At 41.3% G+C, this 15,630-nt stretch overlaps 1 protein-coding gene across 2 annotated transcripts in view; it reads right to left on the reverse strand.

The window, feature by feature from the left end:
* Window positions 1–229: 229 nt before the first annotated feature.
* The window catches only part of TppII (Tripeptidyl-peptidase II), an 82,274-nt gene continuing 66,873 nt past the window's right edge, over window positions 230–15,630 (reverse strand). The window contains exons 20-25 of one of the 2 annotated variants that reach the window (XM_070080155.1): window positions 13,451–13,575; window positions 11,364–11,448; window positions 5,543–5,702; window positions 3,561–3,790; window positions 2,912–3,079; window positions 230–999 (exon numbers count right to left, since the gene is read on the reverse strand). In XM_070080155.1, coding sequence (XP_069936256.1) covers window positions 790–999; window positions 2,912–3,079; window positions 3,561–3,790; window positions 5,543–5,702; window positions 11,364–11,448; window positions 13,451–13,575 — 978 coding nt within the window. In that variant the 3' untranslated portion in view covers window positions 230–789. Of the gene's footprint in view, window positions 1,000–2,911; window positions 3,080–3,560; window positions 3,791–5,542; window positions 5,703–11,324; window positions 11,449–13,450; window positions 13,576–15,630 lie in introns of both variants that reach the window. The other variant, XM_070080154.1, reaches the window with a different exon arrangement.

Raw genomic sequence — 15,630 nt, forward strand, 5'->3', positions numbered from 1 at the left:
CCTAAGGAGCCATCCCTCATTGTTAGCCTATACCTGTGACTGGTTTCTAGAATGTAGGCTGGCCTGGGGCCAGACCTTGTTGACTGCCTGATCAACCAGACCATTCCTGTAATAACAATGGTAGACCTACCAACAAAATGTCACCTAAATGGACACAGATGCAATCAATGTGACGTTTTGTGGTAATGTTTTGCTCTCCAGGAACTTTGTGAAGCTGTAAGAACTTGATAAAGTTCCTGGAGAGTGAAACTTTGCCACAATATCACATTATCTAACAGGGTGTTCCTGTCAGTGGCCTGCTGGTACTGAATACACACTGGACGACAACTCATCCGTGGATCAGAGTAGAATGATCACTTATGTACATGCAGTATCTAAAATCCTCCTGTTGATCTGAGCATTGATCTGCGGTGTTGATCTGACTTGCTGATCTCAGGCATTGACCTGCGGTGTTGAGCTGAGGTGTAGACCCGAGGTGCTGATCTGAGATACTGATCTGAGGTGCTGATCTGAGGTACTGATCTGAGGTACTAAACAATGGCTGGTTATCAGTTCCTGCCCCCACACTACACACTCACAACTGGCAACTTGATTACGATCTTTGTACTGGTCGAGTCTGTGGGTTATAATGTCAATATTCCAAACACAATTGCTGGTGAATGTCCATCATAAATTTAAGATCAGTGGACGAAATATAACAAAAGTGCAAAAGCTCTCGAATATTAAAATTACGGCAGCATAGTAATCAAAAGTGACTGAAGATACTCTCCGAGATTTTAATTAACGCACTCAGAAAGGTGTATAAGTGTTGGGGAACCGTAATGGGTGAGTACTAGTGATAAGTGTGGAAATATGGCTCCAGCCCAGTCGATTATATGCTTCGGTTAGCTTGGCTTCATTCTCTCGGGTCCATTTCTCTTCACACTGGCGGGCAATTATTCGTGCCGCCAAGCCATCGAGCCCTCGGACTTGGTAGTAACTTGCAAAGAACCCATTTACCTGAAACAATAAAATGCTAATCATTACCTATAATAAAAGCAATGAGACACATACTAATGTATGAAAAATAACCAGAGTGAAAAAAAAAAAATTCCAGGTGCTTTTCTCGATCTCTCACAGTTTCTTGATAATGTGAGACATCACAAATTTCGCTATTTTTCACCGAGGTTATTTTGGCATATTGTGCTATCACCCGTTTACTCTGATCTTATTGAATATATACGTTTCAACAAACTGATTATATCCCACCGAGCCAGGGTGACCCAAAAAAGAAAAACAAAAATTTATATTTTTAAATCTAGTAATGTATACAAGAGAAAGGGTTACTAGCCCCATGGTCCTGGCATATTAGTCGCCTCTTATGACACGCATGGCTTAGAGAGGAAGAATTCTGTTCCACTTCCCCATGGAGATAAGAGGAAATAAACAAGAACAAGAAATAGTAAGAAAATATAAGAAAACCCAGAGGGGTGTGTGTGTATATATATACATATATGTTTGTACACGTATGCATTGTGTGACCTAAGTAGAAGTAGCAAGACGTACCTGAAATCTTGCATGTTTTTTTATTATTAACACATCGGCTGTCTCCCACCAAGGCAGGGTGGCCCGAAAAATAAAAACCATCATTCACTCCATCACTGTCTTGTGAGAGGCACCCTTACATTACAGTTATAAAACTGCAACACTAACACTCCTTCAGAGTGCAGGCACTGTACTTCTCGTCTCCAGGACTCAAGTCCGGCCTGCCAGTTTCCCTGAATCCCTTCATAAATGTTACCTTGCTTACACTCCAACAGCACGTCAAGTATTAAAAATCATTTGCTTCCATTTATTCCTATTTAACACGCTCGCACAAATGGAGACAAATGGTTTTTAGGGCTTGACGTGCTGTTGGAGTGTAAGCAAGGTAACATTTATGAAGGGGTTCAGGGAAACCGGCAGGCCGGACTTGAGTCCAGGCGATGAGAAGTACAGTGTCTGCACTCTGAAGGAGGAGTGTTAATGTTGCAGTTTTATAACTATAGTGCAGGCATTCCCCTGGCAAGACAACAATGGACTGAATGATGGTGAAAGTTTTTCTTTTTCGGGCCACCCTGCCAAGTCTCCATTAGTGGGATAATGAACCCGTGAAGTGGTTACAGTATTCAAATTTGCACTATTTGAATAATATGTAATTTTGGTACATGATCTGATGAGTTTTGAGGGAAAAATTTGCGTTAATTAATTTTGCCCTATGTTGAAATTCGCACTAATCAAGACCTGGCTGTACTTTCACAGTAATGAACACATCTGCAGGTCAAACTTACCTTAGAAGGAAGAAAGTGAGAGATTGAAAGAGAATTTTGATATAGATCACACACCAACCTTGCTGAGAAAAAGTATATACAGTGGACCCTCGCCTAACGAACGCATCGCATAATGTTAAATTCGCCTAATGATACATTTTAACGCTAACTTTTGCCTCGGCCAACGCTAAAAAACTCGCCTAACGATATTCGTTCTCGGACAGCAATTAATATCGTTAGGTGAGGGTCCACTGTACAGTGGTACCTCAGGATACGAACAGCTCAAAACTCAAACAATTATTTAAGTGTATTTATGTAAGTGCTTTTGTAAGGATATTTTTGGGGGTCTGAAATGGATTAATCTAATTTACATTATTCTTTATGGGAACAAATTCGTTTGGTAACAGCATTTGAACAGCCTTCTGGAACGAATTAAGTTCATATCCCAAGGTACCACTGTACGAACCAACACAAGAAAAACAAAAATAAATGTACATAAAAAAAAAATAGAATAAACACACTATATGAACCTACACAAGAAAAAACAAAATAAACCAATGTAACAAAAACAAAACCACTAGCACGAACACAAAACATAGGCAAATACCGAGACAAAAACCTGCCTTTGAGTCCGATGGCTCCACGAATTTCATTGCGTCAACAGCGATGGCGTCGACCTGGTCTATTGCTTCCTGGGTGCGCTCAGCGGCAGGCAGAGCCAGAATATCGGCACACAGCGCTGACCCCTGGCGGGACAGAGCTTCCAGCAGGGTATTTCGCTGCTTGTCCATCTGAAAGATTATTAGAAATCAGTTTGCTGTGAAAACTCTTCCTTTGCACCAAAATTTGCTAAAATAAACTTGGCTACAAGGAGAAATAAAGTTCTAGAATGGTCTACAGTATTTAGGTGGCTACAGCCACACATAATAACTTTATATGGACTAAATGTGATTCTTTGTACTGACCACTACTAATTTCTCTAACTTTACACTTATTATCACTTGCCGTATTTTACGGCAATTATTTTACAGGAATTAGAAGTTCAATTTACACACTGTATTGAGATTTTCATTTTAACAACTTCCAAAATCTAAGAATTTAATTATGGCCCATTAAAAAAAAGTGCTAATCAATTTCAATTATAAGTGTAATAACTGACATATCTTAAAAATGATGTCAGAAAATGCCTCCAGCTGCTCCAAAAAGATGAAATATGAAATAATAATTTAGGTTTCTATGAACTTTTCATATTTTTAAAAAATACTGACTAACCTGCGTTTTGATCTTGGCTGCATCTGTGCGTGTGTCGGTCTTGGTACCATAGAAAGCCAGTAGGGGCGCCGTATCAACCGCTGCTACAATGCGCGAGGCCTGCGCTATCACAGCTGTTCTGTTCTGGGCTCCAACAGCATCCAAGGCTTGCAGACGTGCCAACTGGGCAGCCAGGTGGTCCGGGTGAGCAGTCATCACATCCTTGTATATCTCCTCTCCAGCCTCACAATCTGAAAAACACACAAACTTGATTTATTTCTGCAGTATACAAAAATGCAGTTTACTGAGGCAAGGAATGGATCACTGAGGCAAGGAACGGATCACCGAGACAAGCAATGGATCACTGAGACAAGGAACAGATCACCGAGGCAAGGAAGAGATCTCTGAGGCAAGAAATGGGTCACCGAGGCAAGAAATGGATCACCGAGGCAAGGAACGGATCACTGAGGCAAGGAACGGATCACCGAGGCAAAGAAGGCTGCATACATTATGTAGGCCTACCCTGTAAGACAACGAACCTTGCCGTAGGCAGAAGAGAAAGAGCCCAGCACACACCACATCTTTCACGACACGCATTCTGCGTGTAAGCTGACTAATACACGACATTTGCTGAAAATATGCTACAATTTTGAAATTGCAAACACAAAGGTGTTACCAGATCATGGATTAATTAATGATCTACTGTATTAGGCTCTATTTTTAAGTCTGCCCTAAAAAAATATTTCATAACAATGAGTTTTTAAAAGACAAAATGATACTGGAATGTAAATAATTGTTTACCTAATCTTGTAACCATAATTTATCATAATTAATAATATACATACGTATATGATAAATAATTAGATATTTTTTTTTCAACAAGTCGGCCGTCTCCCACCGAGGCAGGGTGACCCAAAAAAGAAAGAAAATCCCCAAAAAGAAAATACTTTCATCATCATTCAACACTTTCACCACACTCGCACATTATCACTGTTTATGCAGAGGTGCTCAGAATACAACAGTCTAGAAGCATACACATATAAACATACACAACATATCCCTCCAAACTGCCAATATCCCAAACCCCTCCTTTAAAGTGCAGGCATTGTACTTCCCATTTCCAGGACTCAAGTCCGACTATATGAAAATATATATGAAAATAATTAGACATATTTAGTAAAATTATTACTGGTACTATTAGTACCATTAGTACTATTAGTAATGCATTATTATTATATTATTATTAGCTCAATGGCCATCTTCCACTGATTCAGAGTGACACACAGAAGAAAACACATTCATCATCGTTCATTCAACTGTTATCTTTCCAGAAGTATTGTTATTATTATTATTGTTATTTTAACACATTGGTTGTCTCCCACCAAGGCAGGGTGACCTGAAAAAGAAAAAAGTTTTCCTTCTTTTTACATTTAGTAATTTATACAGCAGGTGGTGTTAGTAACACCTCACTGCCGGCATTTTAGGCGCCTCTTACGACAAGCATGGTTTCTATTTTTTTATTTTTCAACAAGTCGGCCGTCTCCCACCGAGGCAGGGTGACCCACCGAGGCAGGGTGACCCACCGAGGCAGGGTGACCCACCGAGGCAGGGTGACCCACCGAGGCAGGGTGACCCACCGAGGCAGGGTGACCCACCGAGGCAGGGTGACCCACCGAGGAAGGGTGACCCACCGAGGCAGGGTGACCCAAAAAGAAAGAAAATCCCCAAAAAGAAAATACTTTCATCATCATTCAACACTTTCACCACACTCACACATAATCACTGTTTTTGCAGAGGTGCTCAGAATACAACAGTTTAGAAGCATATACGTATAAAGATACACAACATATCCCTCCAAACTGCCAATATCCCAAACCCCTCCTTTAAAGTGCAGGTAACATTGTACTTCCCATTTCCAGGACTCAAGTCCAACTATATGAAAATTGTTAGTATTGTTAGTATTATTATTATTATCATTGAGTAACAGCCACATATATAAGTACCTAGTTTGGCTATCCAAGCAGTTTGTAGGTCCCTTAAGGCTTCTTGATAGTCTGCCAGGGTTTTAGCTTCTTTCTTCTCCTCAGAGTTGCTGTTGCTGCTACCGGTGCTGCGTTTTTTGCAAGGTAGTTCAGTAACCACCACACGTAGGGGATACTGGTCCTGGAAAAATGGAAAAAAAAAAAAAAAAGTCACCATGAAGTTTACAAATGGCTAGATTCAGTGAACTTCAACAGTACAGTGGACCCCCGACTAATGATCAGCTCCAAACTCGACCAATTATGTAAGTGTATTTTTGTAAGTGCTTTTGTAGGTGTATTTTTGGTGGTCTGAAACGGACTAATCTAATTCACAATATTCCTTATGGGAATAAATTCGGTCTATAACAGCACCCGAACAGACTTCTGGATTGAAATAATATCGTTAGTCGGGGGTCCACTGTACTTGTTAAAGTGTGTACAGACAAGTCTACCTAACAAGTTGATTCTGCTCCTACAATTTTTACACAGTAAAAATGCTTAACAACTTTCTAGTGAAGTGTTCCAGCCACTGTAATCCTCACAACCCTTAAATATACCCAATGTGTTCAAAATATGTTAACATGCTAGAATCCGTATTACCTGCAACCCTAAGTCAACCTTTAATCCTTAAAACAACTGAACTCAATAATTGAAGAATTGAGACACTTATGCAACACATGGGAATCTTTATTGAAGAAACGTTTCACCACACAGTGACTTCAGTTCAATACAAAGTAGAAATGGGTAAGGAGAGGAGAAGTTTGAGGTAATCAGTCCCACAACCTGGAATCAATGTGACAAGAGTGATGGACTGAACACATCGATTCCAGGTTCAGGGACTGATTACCTCAAACTCCTCCTCTCCTTACCCATTTCTACTTTGTATTGGACTGATGAAGCCACTGTGTAGCAAAACGTTTCTTCAATAAAAATTCCCATGTGTTGCATAAGTGTCTCGATTCTTCAACTTGTCGGTTTTCTAAATGTGAACATGATAGCCGCTTTGTTTATTCAGAACATGATAGGAGATTAATGTGAAGCTGTATGCTCACCAAATACATGACAGCGTGAACATGATGGTGTGAACATGATGGTGTGAACATGATGGTGTGAACATGATGGTGTGAACATGATGGCGTGAACATGATGGCGTGAACATGATGGCGTGAACATGATGGCGTGAACATGATAGTGTGAACATGATAGTGTGAACATGATGGTGTGAACATGATGGTGTGAACATGATGGTGTGAACATGATAGTGTGAACATGATGGTGTGAACATGATGGTGTGAACATGATGGTGTGAACATGATGGTGTGAACATGATGGTGTGAACATGATGGTGTGAACATGATGGCGTGAACATGATATCAGACTTCATATGCAGTTGAAAGTGATAAAGAAAGCTATTTCACTTTATAGTAGTAACCTGGAACCTAACTTACTGGATAAGTGGGGCCCTACAGTAACCTGGAACCTAACTTGCTGGATAAGTGGGGCCCTACAGTAACCTGGAACCTAACTTGCTGGATAAGTGGGGCCCTACAGTAACCTGGAACCTAACTTGCTGGATAAGTGGGGCCCTACAGTAACCTGGAACCTAACTTGCTGGATAAGTGGGGCCCTACAGTAACCTGGAACCTAACTTGCTGGATAAGTGGGGCCCTACAGTAACCTGGAACCTAACTTGCTGGATAAGTGGGGCCCTACAGTAACCTGGAACCTAACTTGCTGGATAAGTGGGGCCCTACAGTAACCTGGAACCTAACTTGCTGGATAAGTGGGGCCCTACAGTAACCTGGAACCTAACTTGCTGGATAAGTGGGGCCCTACAGTAACCTGGAACCTAACTTGCTGGATAAGTGGGGCCCTACAGTAACCTGGAACCTAACTTGCTGGATAAGTGGGGCCCTACAGTAACCTGGAACCTAACTTGCTGGATAAGTGGGGCCCTACAGTAACCTGGAACCTAACTTGCTGGATAAGTGGGGCCCTACAGTAACCTGGAACCTAACTTGCTGGATAAGTGGGGCCCTACAGTAACCTGGAACCTAACTTGCTGGATAAGTGGGGCCCTACAGTAACCTGGAACCTAACTTTCTGGATAAGTGGGGCCCTACAGTAACCTGGAACCTAACTTGCTGGATAAGTGGGGCCCTACAGTAACCTGGAACCTAACTTGCTGGATAAGTGGGGCCCTACAGTAACCTGGAACCTAACTTGCTGGATAAGCAGGGCCCTACAGTAACCTGGAACCTAACTTGCTGGATAAGTGGGGCCCTCCAGTAACCTGGAACCTAACTTGCTGGATAAGTGGGGCCCTACAGTAACCTGGAACCTAACTTGCTGGATAAGTGGGGCCCTACAGTAACCTGGAACCTAACTTGCTGGATAAGTGGGGCCCTACAGTAACCTGGAACCTAACTTGCTGGATAAGTGGGGCCCTACAGTAACCTGGAACCTAACTTGCTGGATAAGTGGGGCCCTACAGTAACCTGGAACCTAACTTGCTGGATAAGTGGGGCCCTACAGTAACCTGGAACCTAACTTGCTGGATAAGTGGGGCCCTACAGTAACCTGGAACCTAACTTGCTGGATAAGTGGGGCCCTACAGTAACCTGGAACCTAACCTGCTGTGTAAGTGGGGCCCTACAGTAACCTGGAACCTAACTTGCTGGATATGTGGGGCCCTACAGTAACCTGGAACCTAACTTGCTGGATAAGTGGGGTCCTACAGAAACCTGGAACCTAACTTGCTGTGTAAGTGGGGCCCTACAGTAACCTGGAACCTAACTTGCTGGATAAGTGGGGCCCTACAGTAACCTGGAACCTAACTTGCTGGATAAGTGGGGCCCTACAGTAAACTGGAACCTAACTTGCTGGATAAGTGGGGCCCTACAGTAACCTGGAACCTAACTTGCTGGATAAGTAGGGCCCTACAGTAACCTGGAACCTAACTTGCTGGATAAGTGGGGCCCTACAGTAACCTGGAACCTAACTTGCTGGATAAGTGGGGCCCTACAGTAACCTGGAACCTAACCTGCTGTGTAAGTGGGGCCCTACAGTAACCTGGAACCTAACTTGCTGGATAAGTGGGGTCCTACAGTAACCTGGAACCTAACTTCCTGTGTAAGTGGGGCCCTACAGTAACCTGGAACCTAACTTGCTGGATAAGTGGGGCCCTACAGTAACCTGGAACCTAACTTGCTGGATAAGTGGAGCCCTACAGTAACCTGGAACCTAACTTGCTGGATAAGTGGGGCCCTACAGTAACCTGGAACCTAACTTGCTGGATAAGTGGGGCCTTACAGTAACTTGGAACCTAACTTGCTGGATAAGTGGGGCCCTGCAGTAACCTGGAACCTAACTTGCTGGATAAGTGGAGCCCTACAGTAACCTGGAACCTAACTTGCTGGATAAGTGGGGCCCTACAGTAACCTGGAACCTAACTTGCTGTGTAAGTGGGGCCCTATAGCAGCCCAGTACCTAACCTGCTGTATAAGCAGGGCCCTACAGTAGCCCAGGACCTGACCTGCTGTATAAGCTGGGCCCTACAGTAGCATGGAACCTAACCTGTTGTATAAGCAGGGCCCTACAGTAGCCCAGAACCTAACCTGCTGTATACATGGGGCCCTACAGTAGCCCAGAACCTGACCTGCTGTATAAGCTGGGCCCTACAGTAGCCCAGAACCTAACCTGCTGTATACATGGGGGGCCCTCCTCTATATAACACTACCTTTGATATACCTTTGAAGAGTTTCGCGAGTTTCTCTACTCTCTGAGCCCGGCCATGGGCCAGACTCCCTATTCAATTCTCCTGCATTCCTTATACTTCCTAAATTTATTTTGATGACCACTTAGGAGACCGTATTTATAAGCAATCAATTAATTATTGCCCTATTAGACTTTGCCCAAAATGCTCTACATAATAATGGATTTTCTGACTATACACCTAAATGTCACCCATTGTTGTACAATATAGATGTATCGGTTGTGAAAATTTAGATATCCGCGGATGCAGATGTGTACGAGGATGTCTTACTTATTTTGCGGATGCGGGTGTGAGAAACTGTGCGGATGTTCCGTGATGTTGATGTGGATGCATATGCGGATATCTGTTTCCGGTAAAATGCGGATGCGGATGTAAGAAATTGTGCGGATATGCCGCGGATGCGGATATCCGATGCTGTACAAAAATTGTGTCACGCTGAAATAGAGAACTTTTAATCTTTATATTCATCGTAACTTGGGCCTGCCTCACATGGGCCAGTACGCCTTATGACCGAAGGCCACAGAACAAGTGGGGTCTAACCCAATGGTGAGCAAGTCTTGAAATTCCCAGGCGAGTGTGTCAGCCAGCTGGCCAAGTGGTTAATGCACTGGCCTGTGAGTTTCAAGATTTGCTTGACCTGGGTTCAAATCCCTGGTTTGTTATCAGTGGTTTACAAGAGCCAGTAACCAGGAACAACCTCCAGCTAGGTAGGTAGATAGTTCAGGTCAATGCCTTCACAATTACATTTACCTATTTTCCCTCTTCCATCTACCTATTTCATTTACTTATTATGCTTACCTATTTCACGTATTCCATATACCTATTTGACCTATTACATTTACCTATTTTCCCTCTTCCATTTACCTATTTCATTTACTTATTATGCTTACCTATTTCACGTATTCCATATACCTATTTGACCTATTACATTTACCTATTTTCCCTCTTCCATTTACCTATTTCATTTACTTATTATGCTTACCTATTTCACGTATTCCATATACCTATTTGACCTATTACATTTACCTATTTTCCCTCTTCCATTTACCTATTTCATTTACTTATTATGCTTACCTATTTCACGTATTCCATATACCTATTTGACCTATTACATTTACCTATTTGAACATTTGTACTTACAATTGACTTTTTCTTTCCATCACTCCTACAATGTTAAGCAGCAAAAAGAATATTAGTGGTAAATATTTAGGAGACTAACTACCCGTACAGTGAGCCCTCTTCCGAAGCTCCGCCATGAAGTGCGACTATCTGGGGATTAATACGAGTGAACAAGCCTGCACAAATGGCTTTAAAAAATGGCAAATCAGTAAATGAGACACCTGCAGAAACATTCCACCAACTTGTGGTTTCTCCCACCACCATTTCTCTGTGTCGGACTGAAGAAGCCAGTGATTGGCGACGCGTTTCCAGAATTAAATATACCAAAGTGCTGCATGTGTCTTATTTATCAATTAAAAAAATCACTGAAAACTTGAGCTCCTCTATGTAGTGATATTTTAATTAAAAAAAGCATCCAAAATTTCAGCTCCTCTATGTATTTCAATTTCTTTTTGGTTGACATTAGTGAAAGTTCATCCAAAACTTAAAAAGTGCTGGCCTTTTCACACATTATTCTATTCTGGATGTAATTTTTCAGTTTTTTTAACACACTCACTGTCTCCCATGATAGGGGGACTTTAAAAAAAGAGGAAACACATTCATCATTACTCATTCAACTGCTGTCTTGCCAGAAGTGCACTTATGTCGCAGTTCAGATGGCATTCCCAACCGTAACATCCCCACCCATCCTTCAGAGTGCAGGCACTGTACTTCCCACCTCCAGCACTAAAGTCTGGAGTTTCACAAGAGAGCTCACTGATTCATCTCTGTACTGAATATACAAAAGTGGAAAGTTTAAGCTAAGAAAGAATGCTAGAAGAGGAGAAACAGTGAATAAAGACTGAGGAGAGGGTAAGCGTGTGGTCTTACCGGCATAGTACGTATGAGCCCAAACTTGTGGCTACTTACAGCTTTCCGAACTTGCTCATCCTTAGCAAACGACAGGCTACCTAATAAAGCCTGACCAGGTGTTAGCCCTAGGCTCTTCAGATTCCTGAAAAAATACAAAACATTCTTTCATTATCATACCAAAAGTAATTTTTAATTATAAATGCAATAGCAAAATTATATTATCATTATTAATGTATTCAGATATTTAGGATGTGTCAGCAGATGGGTCTATGAAACATGACGTGAATCACAGTATTGACGAGGGGACTTAGGAGTGTCTGGAGACAAAGAACTTTGTCCATGGAAGCAAAGAAAGAGGGGAATGTATGAGAGTATAGTTATACCAAGGCTTTTATAAGTGTGTGAAGCATGGGTTGTGAATGTTGCAACAAGGAGAAGGCTGGAGGCAGTGGAGATGTCATGTCTGAGGGCAATGTGTGGTGTGAATATAATGCAGAGAATTCCTAGTTTGGAAATTAGGAGGTGGTGCAGGATTACCAAAACTATTATCCAGAGAGCTGAGGAGGGGTTGTTGAGGTGGTTCGGGCATGGAGAGAGGATGGAACAAAATAGAATGACAGAGTGTAAATCTGTAGTGGAGGGAAGGTGGGGTAGAGGTTGGCCGAGGAAGGGTCGGAGGGAGGGGGTAAAGGAGGTTTTGTGTGCCAGGGGCTTGGACTTCCAGGACGCATGCATGAGCATGTTAGATCGGAGCAAATGGAGGCATATGGTTTTTAGGACTTGACGTGCTGTTGGAGTGTTAGCAAGGTAACATTTATGAAGAGATTCAGGGAGCCCGGCAAGCCAGACTTGAGTCCTGGAGATGGGAAGTACAGTGTCTGCACTCTGAAGGAGGGGTGTTAGTGTTGCAGTTTTATAACTGTAGTGTAGGCACACCTCTGGCAAGACAGGGATGGAGTGAACAATGGTGAAAGTTTTTCTTTTTCGAGACACCCTACCTTGGTGGGAGACAGCCGATGTATTAATAAAATAAATTAACGTTATTACTATTACAATCAAAACTAAAGTAGAAACAGGCGGTCCTTGACTTATGGTGGCGTTACACTCCGACGAACGCATCATAAGTTGAAAATATTTTAAGTCATACATGAATATATGATAAACAGATAAATAACTAGCATCACTGAATAAATAAACAAATTACTATAACTAAATTCCAGTAATGAAAAGTAAATGAGTACAAGTTTATCTTGTCAATACTAGTTTAACTTGTCAATAAATATACAGTACAAAAAAAAGTTTTACAGTACAGAGAACTGATTACCGCACCATCGTAAAGTTGATATATTTAAAGTAGAACCATCGGAAAGTGATGTGCACCTTATACAGTGGACCCCTGGTACACGATATTATTTCATTCCAAAAGTATGTTCAGGTGCCAGTACTGAACGTATTTGTTCCCATAAGAAATATTGTGAAGTAGATTAGTCCATTTCAGACCCCCAAACATACACGTACAAATGCACCTACATAAATACACTTACATAATTGGTCGCATTGGGAGGTGATCGTAAAGCTGGGGTCCACTGTAATATATTTTCTTGGGGAAATGTTAAGATTAATATAGGGATCATTCAATGTCTGAAGAATGGGAGACAAACAAGTTTGATCCCAGGAAGAGAGTAAACCCCCAATTTCTTGGATCAAGAGCCCTTCACCATGATTATAACAATCCCTTTCAAGGATCCTCATTTACTGTACAAGAAAAACTTGACATCACAGAAACAAACACAAATAACCCACACACAGGACAACAAAACATTTGACGATGTTTCCATCCAAAATATTGTCGTAAATAAACAAGAATTAAGCCGGAATCTGTGTTCCGGCCGGCTGCTTGGAACATGCCTACTGCACGAATTTTGAAAAAAAAAAAAAAAGTTGAAAATCTCTTGTATAAGCTCAAATCTATGGCACATAATATACTTATCAGAGAAACTGGGAGGTGAGAGATAGACAGGCTGACTATGTCTCAGCTCCCAGCCCTTACTGGGATTTGTGTTCTGCTTGGAACATCGTGTAAATTTTGAAAATAAAGGTGAAAAATTACTGGTATAAGCTTTAACCTGCGACATATGACATACTTATCAGACAAACTGGGGGCTGAGAGGTAGACAGGCTGACTGGTGCCAGCTTTCAGGGTGACAGGCTGAGCCTTCTTGCCGGCTGTCACCGCCGCGTTTAAAGACGAATACACATCTAATTTGACCTGTCGAGAGATAGTCATATTTCAGCATGCCAGCAACACCACCATTATTACAAAATAAACAATATCTATAGAAGAAATGAGTGCGACCCAAAACCACGAAACATTCAACATTATTATTACTATTATTCTGAAGGAGGGGTGTTAATGTTGCAGTTTTATAAGTAGTTTAGGCACACCACTGGCAAGACAGTGATGGAGTGAATGATGATGAAAGTTTTTCTTTTTCGGGCCCCCCTGCCTTGGTGGGAGACAGCCGATGTGTTAATACAAAAATAAATACAAATTTTCTTTTCTGATATGCTGGCCGTCTCCCACAGAGGCAAAGTGACCCGAAATAGAAGAAACACTTTCACCATCATTCACACTGTCACTCTTGGCAGAGGCATGCAGATACAAGAGTTTAGATGTCACTAAGCAGCAAATATCCCTATCCCCTAAAAATATATCTAATTACAGTAGAGAAACACTAATATTATTATTATTACTAACATCGGCCATCTGCCAATAAAGTAAAATGATCTCAAAATGCAAAACATTCAACAGTACAGTGGACCCCCGGTTTACGATATTATTTCATTCCAGAAGTATGTTCAGGTGCCAGTACTAAACGAATTTGTTCCCATAAGGAATATTGTGAATTAGATTAGTCCATTTCAGACCCCCAAACATACACGTACAAACACACTTACATAAATACACTTACATAATTGGTCACATTGGGAGCTAATCATAAAGAGGGGGTTCACTGTATTATTCTATTATTATTATTTTTATTTATACCCGTGTGGAGATGCTAAACCTGATACCTGATTTCTTTGCATATTTTGACGTTTTAGAGCTGTCCGAGGCATTTTTTCCAACTGTACTTCAACTTTTAGCTAGAAACGCCTCAACCTGCTCGGAAACGTCAAAATATGCAATAAGAAACAACAAAATAGCACAATACCTGGAATACACGACCTGCAAAGAGGAGAGAGAGAAGCTTATGACCACGTTTTGGTCCGAGTTGGATCATTTACTAAGTCACACAGTGTGACCTTGTAAATGGTCCAAGTCAAACAAAAACATCATCGTAAGTGTCTCTCACCTATGTGCAGGTTGTGTAAATATGCAATTAAATCATGTTTTAGCACATTTTTCTCCCTGGATCAAGAGCCTTCCACCAGCATCACAACACTGCTATTGGAAAGTACAATTGACCTAGACAAACTTTTCAAACCAACTCTCAAATTTGACCACATGCAGTATAAAAAAAAATAGTAATATTATTTATGTAAAACTCTCGTTTTTTTGGCTCTTTGTGTACAACTAAAACAAATTGAATACACTGCATTTTCTTATAAAGCAAATGTATATAAAGTGGAACCTCAAAAATCGAACTGCTCCCAACACAACCAATTATGACAGTAGTTTGTTGGATTATGTATTGGTAGATAAAAGACTGTTGAGTAGACTTCAGGATGTACATGTTTATAGAGGGGCCACAGATATATCAGATCACTTTCTAGTTGTAGCTACACTGAGAGTAAAAGGTAGATGGGATACAAGGAGAATAGAAGCATCAGGGAAGAGAGAGGTGAAGGTTTATAAACTAAAAGAGGAGGCAGTTAGGGTAAGATATAAACAGCTATTGGAGGATAGATGGGCTAATGAGAGCATAGGCAATGGGGTCGAAGAGGTATGGGGTAGGTTTAAAAATGTAGTGTTAGAGTGTTCAGCAGAAGTTTGTGGTTACAGGAAAGTGGGTGCAGGAGGGAAGAGGAGCGATTGGTGGAATGATGATGTAAAGAGAGTAGTAAGGGAGAAAAAGTTAGCATATGAGAAGTTTTTACAAAGTAGAAGTGATGCAAGAAGGGAAGAGTATATGGAGAAAAAGAGAGAAGTTAAGAGAGTGGTGAAGCAATGTAAAAAGAGAGCAAATGAGAGAGTGGGTGAGATGTTATCAACAAATTTTGTTGAAAATAAGAAAAAGTTTTGGAGTGAGATTAACAAGTTAAGAAAGCCTAGAGAACAAATGGATTTGTCAGTTAAAAATAGGAGAGGAGAGTTATTAAA

The sequence above is a fragment of the Cherax quadricarinatus genome, unplaced genomic scaffold (assembly GCF_038502225.1).
Source record: "Cherax quadricarinatus isolate ZL_2023a unplaced genomic scaffold, ASM3850222v1 Contig176, whole genome shotgun sequence".
NCBI classification, from domain to species: Eukaryota; Metazoa; Arthropoda; class Malacostraca; order Decapoda; family Parastacidae; genus Cherax; species Cherax quadricarinatus.